We start from the raw sequence: 10,998 nt of genomic DNA on the forward strand, positions 1-10,998 counted from the left end.
TCAAGCCGGATTCAGAAGAGGCCGTGGAACAAGGGATATCTTTGCTGATGTCCAGTGGATCTTGGCTGAAATCAGAGAATATCAGAAAGATGTTTATCTGTGCTTTATAGACTGTGCAAAGGCTTTAGATTGTTTGGATCATAAGAAGCTATGGACAACTTTGCAAAATATGAATAATCTGAAACACTTAATTGTGATCATGAGGAATCTGTACCTGGACCAAGAAGCAACTATTTGAAGAGAACATGGGAACACTGAATGGTTTAAAATTAAGAAAGGTTTGCAACAAGGTTACATTCTTTCACCATACTTAATTCAAACTGTATGCTGGGTTATATGAAGAAAAACGTGGCATCAGGATTGGAGGAAGACTCATTAACAACCTGTGATATGCAGATGATACATCCTTGCTTGCTGAAAGTGACGAGAACTTGAAACATTTACTGAAGAAGATCAAAGAGCACAGCCTTCTGTATGGATTACATCTCAGTGTAAAGAAAACAAAAATCCTCACCACTGGACCAATAAACAACATTCTTATCAATGGAGAAAAAGATTGAATTGTCAAGGACTTCATTCTTCTTGGATCAGCTATCAACAGTCACAGAAGCAGCAGTCAAGAAATCAAACACTATATTGCATTAGGCAAATCTGCTGCACAAGACCTTTTTAAAGTGTTGAAGAGCAAAGGTGTCAGCTTGAGAACTAAGGTGCACCTGACCCAAGCCATGCTATTTTGCATAACCTCATATGCATGCAAAAGCTGGACAGTGAATACAGAAGACCATAGAAGAATTGATGCTTTTGAGTTATTGTGTTGGAGGAGAATATTGAAAGTGCCATGGGCTGCCAAAAGAAACAATAGATCCGTTTTGAAAAAAGTGCAGCCAGAGTGCTCCTTGGAGGCCAAGATGGCCGAACTTCGTCTCTCATACATGGAACATATTGTCAGGAGGGACCAGTCAATGGAGAAGGATATCATGTTTGGTAAGGTGGAGGGTCAGAGAAAAAGAGGAAGACCCCCAACGAGATGGACTGGCCAAGTGGCAGCATCTATGGACTCAAGCATGGCCACAGTAGCGAGGTTGGCCCAGGATCAGGCAGTGTTTCGTTCTGTTGTACACAAGGTCACTGTGAGTACCGACTCAATGGCACCTAACAACAATAACAACAACAATTGAGTCTGTTCAGAGTCATAGCAAACCTCTAGTGTAGAGTAGAAGAACTACTGTAAATATTTGTGAAAACTATAGACACAAAATATTGTATGAGAAGAATATCATAGGAAGGAGAAATTACCCTTTCTAAATTTATGTGTGTAAATTTTGCCCTTTGCTAATATAATTAAATTTTTAGAGATTTCAGAAATGTTAACTTTTTTTTTCTTTTTTAACTTTCTATTGTGAAGGTTTACAGGGGAGATCAGCTTTTCATTCAACAAATAATCGTACTTTGTTTCAGCTCAGTGATTGTAGCCCCCTCCATGCAGCAACAATTATTCCACTTCCTCCCTGTAGTTCCTGCTTCCACTCCACCTACTTTCCATTCCATCTCAACTCTGTCCCTAGGTAAATATCGCCCATTTTATCTTGAATAATTGACCATTCCTTGGAGAGCATACCTTACCAGCACTGTTGTCATTCACTTGTCTGAAAACTGGGCTGGAAAAAGAGTAAGCTCTATTCCAGACCTGAAGGGTGGTTGGGGGCCACAGCCTCAGGTTCCTACTATCTGCTTCTACCCAGTAAGCTGGGTCATGTCCATAATCCTGAGTCTTGTTCCACACTTTGCCCCACTGTATCTGGTACCCTCCAGTGTGATCCCTTGCAGAGCAGTTGGTTGTGGTTAGCCAGGCACCATGTAGTTCTTTTGGTCTCTAGAGTCATGTTAAGTGATGTTCACTTGCTCCATTGGTCCATTGAACTAGTTGATTACAAGCATCTTCAGTTTTTATCACTCTTCTTTCTTCCACACATGGAAAGACCAACAGATGCGCCTTAGATGACTGCTCATGAGCTTTTTAAGATCCCAGATGCTACTCACCAACATAGGATGTAGAACATTGTCTTTGTGGACTATTGAATGTGGTGTCCATTGAGACTATGGTCCTGGGTGTCCAGGCCCAGGAACTCATTGCCATAAGATGTTTGATATCTAAGAAGTTTTCATTTTGCCCCTTTTATGCTCTACCACATTCATAGATGTGTTTGCAGCAAAGGTAAATACCCATGCACAAGTATCCTCTTTCAAACCCTTCTATGTTTGTAGGTATACTCTCACTCTCCCTCCCATACCAATAAAAGGGCAAATAAAACAGAGTGGCCACAGTTTTCAAAGCCATTATAATTAAGCTGAGTTATGAATAAATTTAGTATCTAGCAAGTCCTTGTTCTACTCCTATAACCTTAGAAAAGAACATCAGAGTTGTGAGATTACTTTTATTCTCTGAAAAACGTACAGATACTTCCCTGGCTTTTTGTTCTGGTTAATTAATAAGTGGGGTCACATGGGTTACTCCTTCAGGTGATTATCATCTTTATCTTCACAGTAGGCAAGAGAAACACTATTACTCCCTTTTTATAGTTAATTTAAGAAAATGTAAGTTTAGAGAGGCAAAGTTGGAAGATCTGGGTCTGAATCCAGACTCTGCGTCTGTCCCATTTCATGAACTCTTTGTACTAGACAGCATGGTTTCTCTAAGTCCAGCTCAACTCTAAAGTGGCAAGAACAGTGCCATAAAAGCACAAATGAACATTAAAGACATTTATATAAGAAACTGTGGAAAATACCATTTTAAACTACACATAATCATAATCTCATATTGTACGTAACATTAGGTTTATAGAAAAAGGCTGAGATGGTTTTTTTGATGAGGAGGGTAAGATGAGAGGATTCGTTTTGTACTTGACATATTTTTATAGTATTTAAACTTTTTTCAAACACTGTGTATATCCATGTTTTAATTTTGTAATTAACAATAAAAAGAAACAAAGGTGAATAGTTGTTCTTAGTATAGAAATATTTTATAGATGATTTAAACATCTTTAATGTTGTTAGATTGTTTTTTATAACAAGCACACAATTGATTATTAATTAAAAGTGTTTACTAGTCTATGGGCATGCACACTGATCTTGGCTGAGAGTCTATAAGCTAGCTGCATTATTACATAGATGTAATTCTTGAGATTAGCATCAAATAAAAATCTGCTCACTTGTATATTTTATAAAATATGCTGAACAAATGTCTACTGGGTAACCAGGTATATTCTAGGAATAGACTGAAGAATCTTTAAGAGCTAAGTCTAAAAAAGGAGAGATAAAAAGTTCAAAAAGCAATGTGTAAATGCAATTGTAGAGCTTTGCAAAGGAGGAGCTTTGGAGAGAGGAAACTAGCCAGGATAAGGAACACTTAGTATAAAACTGAGCACTGAATTGAGTATTGAATTGGGAACTAAGCAGGAGTATAAGGCATACAGAAATAAGGATAAGATTGAGAAATATTTAGAAAATATTTTAGAAAATAAGGCTTGGTGAATGTTAAAAATGTGATAAAGCATTGGAATACAGGTAACTTCCAGGTTTTTAATCTGAGTAACTGGCTGAGCTGATGCCATGAGCTGAGGGAGAGAATATTGGTCCTAGAATAAGCTTAGGAAGAAAATAAGTATGGTTTTAGCCATGTTGAGTTTTAGGTACTATTATATATGAGGTGTCAAGGTAGAGATGCCCTGAAAGCAATTAGAAATAAAAACAAAAGACCGAAGATGCAAATTAGGGAGTTGTAAGTGTGTAGACTGGGAGGAGTCTTGGTGTGGCCCTGTGGGATAAAGCACTGGACCGCAAGGTCCATTTGTGCCACAAGGTCGGCAGTTCAAACTCACCAACCACTCCTTGGAAACCCTATATATGGTTGCTATGAGTAAGAACCAACTTACCAGCACTTCACAACAGACTAGGAGGAAGGCCTAATAATCTGTTCCCATAAAGACAACAGCCTAGTGCTTCTGTCACATGAGGTCACTGTGTGTCGGAATCGACTTGACAGCACAAAACAAGTATTTAGATTTTGAAATCATTTTGAAATGATTGAAATAATTTTGAAACCATGAAAATAAAACTCCCTTCTCTGTAAAAGGCAAGAATGTAATCAGAAATAGAAGTCATCTTGTATCTGTGTAGAGAATCCGTGCATTTGACTAAACTTGGTTGAGTTTATCTTCTGTGTATTTACTTACACTACAAATCCAGAAGTGAGAGTTATCTCAAATGTTAATTCCTCTTTATCCCTTTGAAAATATAAATCCTTGTCCTATATTTGTATACTTTTAAAAGTTTATAAATAAGCTTTCATTACTATCTAACATTGTCACTATAGGAACAGAAACTGGCCAGACAGACCATTGTTTTAATATGTGTTGTTGGTGGTGGTGTCATTAGGGGCTGTCAATGTTGGTTCAACTATTTGCGATCCTGTAGAGAGTTTCTGAGGCTGTAAATCTTTACTGGAGCATAAATCCTCATCTCTCTTTGTTTTGCTTTGTTTTTTTTTTTTTAATTTTATTTAGGAGCAGAAAAAGAAAAACTAAATCATTTTGGGTCAGTGAGCTCAAGGAAAGTCTCTTAGAATGACAGACTTTTGAACATGTGTATAGACTAAATGTGTAAAGACTAAAGGAAAAGAAGAGGGATCACTGTCAGAGAAATATCTTGAAAGATATAGATCATTCAGGGTAGAAGAGAAGGGATGCTTGTTATCCAAGACTGAAAAAGTGGTAAGGATGGGTTTGGATCAAATAAGTATATAGGTAGATAGTTATTGTTGTTGTTGTTAAGTGCCGTAGAGTTGATTCCAACTCATAGCAACTCTGCATAGGGATTCCAAGGAGCTGCTGGTGAGCTTGAACCACCAGTTTTTTGCAGTTCAAACCGACTTTGTAGTCCAGTTCATTAACCCACAGTGTCACACCAGGACTCCAGGTAGATGGTAGTTGAGAAAAAAATAACTCCTTATAGGCGTAATATTCTCAAGGTGGTAGAAGAAAAGGTGGTGTGTAAGAATAAAAGGGGAAAGACTGAATTGGGGCTTCAGAAAAACAAGATTATCATTAAAACCCTTTTTCAGATTAACATTTCTAAAGAATAGTGAAGACAGGTGAAGACACAGGGAGCGCGTTATGCAAGGGTTAAAGGGGATAGAGATAAATAGTGTTTTATGCACAACTCTGAAACAACAGTGTTCTGCAGGTAGATACGTGGACAGAAACACTCATGTTTTATCATTTCTGTAACTATAGGCACAAAAATCTAAGAGGTTTTTTTTTTTTTTAATTTGTTTTTGGTTTAGTAGATACCATTACTATAAATATGTCCACTATGAATTATGCTTCTAAAGTGGCAGGAGTTTAATAGCTAGGAAGCTTAACGTAGAATAGCAATGATTTGATTTTCTGTGATTCTGCACATCACTAAAGTGGGCTACTAGAGTTATCCAAGAGAGAATAAGATGTAATTGCTTGCCTAGAGTGATAATATCTTTCCAGTTCATCCCCTGAATACCAATGAAGGCAGATGATTGCAGGGAGATGGTAAGGATCAAGTAAGGGGAATAATTAAAATGAGAATAAATTATAGCACATGTAGACCAGGTGTATGCTACTCATTATTTGAAAAGATCGTAAGATAAAACTTTACTTATTCTGAAATATTCTGGAGTAATACTTGTGTTTTTTCTTGTTTTAAATCAGTAAGTCCTCATGTATGTTTCATAGCAATAATATGGGCTTAGAAAGAGGGCGGTACTTGATTCATTGTACCATTTTAAGGATTATATTCCAAAGATAGGAGGACTTATACTTGAAATCTAGGAGAAATAACAGAAAATTAGCACATTGATACTAGTTTAATTATTACTTTCTCTTATTTTTATTTCTCCTACAGTCTTTTTTTAATATAACAATTTCTATCACTAGTTAGGAAAGAATGAAAGAAAATCAACTTTGAGTAATAAGGCTTGATATTAATAGTATTTACGCTTAACTTGAAAAATAACTCATTTTGTTATATCATACTGAAAGTATCTATTGCTCTAGTCTCACGTTCTTACTTTTTGTAGCAAACAATCAATAGCTTATATTAAGGAAAATTAAATAAGATAATGTAAAGAACCTAGAATATGTTAATATTATTTATAGTTAAGTTGCTTATCTTTATCTTTTTGTATCAGTCTTGCTTTTAAATACATAAGTAAGTTACTTGATTTGTGTTATCTTTAAGATCCATAGTTGATTAGTTACAGAATTTTTTAAATTAGTATCTGTGATACTAATTATTGAATGATAGTACTTGATTAGCACTTTTATCTGTCTATAGAATGAAGTAACAGACATGTCAAAACACATACTTTGTTAAGCCTTTTGAATTACTAATTCATATAATATAGTGCTGTATGTGTTATGTTACTAAGCTCAATGAGTATTATGCTTTTGATAAAATATTTTTGTGGAAACAGGGAAACTGTGTAGACCTGAAAGCTTTTTTATAGCCAAGCTTAACTATTAGAATCACCTATTAGTAATTGTACGTTTATGCAATTCAGTGTGTAATAATGGCTACTGTCATCAACTGGCTTACAGATTTTCTGGTAATTTAATAGTCAGCTCTCATGAGCTAGTATGAACTGGTGCTTAAAAAACAACACTGAGTTCTGAAATAGCTGCTGCTTTTTTTTTTTTTTAACCCAGCTAAGTAATGCTGATGCAAACAACCTGCCAACCAGTTATTTTTCTAAAGTAGTGATCTGACTATAAGGCATATTGGAATAAGGCATTCTACAGTCAAATCCAAAATTTCTCTTCCAGACTCATTTCAAATTGCACTCACGCGCTTACATCCTCTATATTTCATGTATACAAGATTTAGACTAAGTACTTCTTGTATTTCCCACCCCCATGCCTCTTCATTATCTTCCTTCAGCCTTAAATGACCTTCCCCATCTGCCTGAGTTTTGCAATACTATTTATTTATCCTTCTAAAATAACTACTGCTATTTCCTCCTATTTCCTACTGTTGGAAACATTCCCATTCTTGGTGTTTTCCTAGCACTTTATTGGTACTTCTTACTTTGAACATTAAATATCAGTAATAAGTGTCTGTTTCACTCAGTAGGTTATAAATTTGTAAAGAGTGCTTGTGAAATCACCCTGTACCTAATGAGTTGATCCCTAAAAACCGTTAATAAACACTTGTTTTTTGTATTATGTTTTTTGTTTTATTTTAACTAGGAAGGATTGTGAATAATGTTTGATAGATCCTTACTTTTAAAAAAAAGATATCATATTGTATATCCTTACTTTTTGAGTGTTTCTGTACGGTCCAAAATTTAAACTTTTTATGAATTGGATATTTTGTGCCCTTTTTTTCCTGCTAATTCAAAACCATATGAGCAATTATACACCCATGTTCTGCACCTAAAGATTGGCATCATGATGACTCTAACTTCCCAAAGAGTGTATAAAGAACCTAAGAGTCAAAAATATTAAATTGCAGAACAAAGTTTGTGAGTTAGTTTTATTTTTCTGAATGTAGTGCACTTTACATTGCTTTTAGCATAAAGTCAAATGTTATATATATAAAGATAATTTTCTCAGCATAAAGTTTAATGCAGCCTTTGTATTAGTAAACAGCTGCTAGAAGAAGTAAGAATATCTTGCTTTGCTTTGTAATGTGAGAGAAATTTGTTTTTATATAAGTCTTAATGGGTAAATTCTTTATTAGTCTTTTGGGTATTTTATCTAAAATTAGAACTATCTGATTGCCTTCACAATCAGATATTGACAAAATCTAGTCATGTGAAGGAAATGTAGTTTTAAAGTAAAAATAGCCCAAGAATTTCTTGAAGCAAAGGCAATACATTCCTTGACAGTGGTTCAGAATCTTTTTCCCCCATCAATTCTGCCATCTGATGGCAAATATTAGAATGACATCCTTTATAATGTTGAAAACTTGTTTCACAATTGTTTGAATTTTTATGTATTCAACATAAAAACCTCCAAAACGCCAAATGAACATTTGTACATATCTTATGCATTTGATACATATATGATAATTACTTTGGCCTTTGTTGGGTTGTCAGTTCCAACTCAAAGCAACTCTGTGTAGAATTTCCAAGACAATAAATCTTCACATGAGCAGAAAGCTTCATCTTTCTTCCATGTAGCCTGACAAGCTGGAACCATGAAGCTTGTGGCTCCCAGTCTGGTGCTTATCGTCTGGAACCACCATGCTCCCATTTTGGGCTTAAGGGGAATCTTACTTACTGTTTAAAATCCCCAAGTGGCAGAGTTTATGTTCAGAAGACACACCTGGCATTCTGCTTCCGTATGATTACAGCCATTGAAAACCCTATATTGGGCAGTTCCACTCTGGCACACATGGATCACTATGAGTTGGAATTGACTTAAGGACAATGGATTTGGGGAGTTTTGGGTACACTTTATTTAACCCTCCTCCTAGGGAGTTCTAGGACTCCTGGTGTAGTGCTGTAGGATAAGCACTGGACTGCCAACCGCAAGGTTAGCAGTTCAAGCCTACCAGCTGCTCCTTGGAAATTCTATACAGGGCCACTATGAGTCGGAACCAATTTAAGTGCACTTAACAACAGCAACAAGGAGAAGTCTTGGACTGCTAACCACAAGATCAGAGATTCAACCCTCCAGCTGCTCCTTAGATAACCTATGCAGAGTTGTTTTTAATCAGAACCAACTTGATGGCACTTAAACAACAACAAAATTTCCTTAAAATTTTACTTCCTTTACAGAGTTCTGTAAAAAATGTGTTTTTCAATTAGTTGCATGTAAAAAACTTTACTTAAAATGTATTTTCTCTTTTCCTTTTCTTTCTTCAGAGCGAGATCACTCAGACACCAGGGTGTTCTTTTACCTGTGGATTATCTTTTGCATCATCAGTTCTTGCTATACCCTCATCTGGGATCTAAAGATGGACTGGGGTCTCTTTGATAAGAATGCTGGAGAAAACACCTTTCTCCGGGAAGAGATTGTCTACCCCCAAAAAGTATGTATATAGAATGTTGGGAAACTCATAGTGTTTCACTAACTAAATCCTATTCCAATACAGATTCCATTCAAACCAAATACATGTAAATACATGTAGTAGTTATCAAAATACTAATTCATTTAGTCAGCAAATATATAACTATGTTTATGCTATGCTAGGGTACTATAGAAATCAGGAATCTCTGAGTGGTGTAAAAGGAACAAGCTCAGCTGCTAACCAAAAGGCTGGAAGTTTGATTCTAACCAGAGTCACCTTGGAAGAAAAGCTAGCTTCTTCCAGAAAATCAGCCACTGAAAACCCTATGGCTTACGGTTCTACCAGATATTCATGGGGTCTCAGCAACTGATTACACATGCAATTCCATCTCCCTTTGTTGTTTCTCTACGCTTTGTCGGCCATTCATCCTAATCCTAGTTTACCTATATAAATTTCCATTATAGGAGTTACCACATTGTATTATAATTACCTGTGCAAATAAGTTTTCTTCTCCCTTACTTCCCCGCATAGTTTTCCTGGTGTGTAGCAAGCTCAATATATCTTTGTGAACTGAATGAAATGGATGATAGAATGCAGAGAAAGATACTGCCTAGTTCTACTTGAGTATCAAGAAGACTTCTTTCATTTACTTCAACCAGTATTTGTTACTTTTAAATTCTAGTTCAATCAGAAAATGTAGACAATGCATTAGAAAATATCTAGGATTTTATCTATATATAAATAAAAGGAAGACAATGGCTGTGATAGTTAAGGTTTTGTATCAAGTTGACTAGGTCAGATTCCCAGTGTTTGGCAGTTAAGAAGTAGCAATCCCCTATGATGAGATCTGCTATGAGCAGCCCATCAGTTGAAAGAAAAGTTTCCTCTGGGGCAGGGCCTGCAACACCTTTGTTTTACAAGAGATAGAATGAGAGAGAAGTGAGCAGAAAAGAAGGGACCTACTACCTGGAGTCATGTTGTAGCACTATAAAATAAGCACTGGACTGCTAATCTCAAGGTCAGCAGCTGCGCTTTGGAAACCCCATAAAGCATCACTGTGAGTCAAATCTGACTCGATGACACTTAACAACAACAACCACTACCAAAAACAAGAGCCAGGAATGGATTGCATCCCATGGATCTGCATTGTGAAGCTCCTAGATCCAGGGAATGATTGATGACAAAATATATGGAGGGCGTCCCAAGGAATGCTGGGCCTACAGATGCTGAAAGGAGACAAAGACCTTTCTCCAGAGCCACTGCTCTGAATTTAGACTCCTAGCCTCCCCAACTATGAGAGAATAAATTTCTGTATTTTAAAGTCATCCAATTGTCTTAGCAGCACTAGATAACTAAGACAGAGGCCAAATTAAAAACAAAAAAATGAGAGTTATTCAGATATTTTAGGAAAGGATAAATACCATGATTCAAACTTGGAAAGGAATTAGATCATGAACTGGGAATCCTGATATTTGCATTCTAACCCTAACTCTCACTAATTACAAAGTATAGTGGATTCTCTTGGATAACATAGAGCGTTGCGCTAGATTATCTCTTTGATGCCTTCCCAACCTTAAATTTCTGTGATAGGGAACGAGTATGGATTAGATACACTATGTCAAAATATCTCTAGTACTCAAAATTAATACTTTGAAAAACTGTGTGAATGGGACTGAAGATAGATAGGAGAATGAATACAATGAATTATAGTCAAGGACTTCAGGTGAACAAATGAAAGCAGAAGAGGGAATATTCATTGACAGTGATCTTTTTTTAAACCTGCGCTCTGGTAGCGTAGTGGTTACGAATCGGGCTGCGAACCTTAAGGTCAGCGGTTCGAAACTACCAGCCGCTCAGCGGGAGAAAGATGAGGCTTTCTACTCCCGTAAAGATTTACACCCTCGGAAACCCTGTACAGGGTCGCTATGGGTCGGACCCGACTCGATGGCA

At 36.4% G+C, this 10,998-nt stretch overlaps 1 protein-coding gene across 2 annotated transcripts in view; it reads left to right on the plus strand.

Annotated features, from left to right (window-relative positions):
• The window catches only part of XPR1 (xenotropic and polytropic retrovirus receptor 1), a 240,449-nt gene that overhangs the window by 214,057 nt on the left and 15,394 nt on the right, over positions 1 to 10,998 (plus strand). For both annotated transcript variants that reach the window (XM_006876429.1, XM_006876428.1), the window contains one exon: positions 8,903 to 9,069. In XM_006876429.1, coding sequence (XP_006876491.1) covers positions 8,903 to 9,069 — 167 coding nt within the window. The remainder of the gene's footprint in view (positions 1 to 8,902; positions 9,070 to 10,998) is intronic.

The sequence above is a fragment of the Chrysochloris asiatica genome, unplaced genomic scaffold (assembly GCF_000296735.1).
Source record: "Chrysochloris asiatica unplaced genomic scaffold, ChrAsi1.0 scaffold00379, whole genome shotgun sequence".
In the NCBI taxonomy this organism is placed as follows: domain Eukaryota; kingdom Metazoa; phylum Chordata; class Mammalia; order Afrosoricida; family Chrysochloridae; genus Chrysochloris; species Chrysochloris asiatica.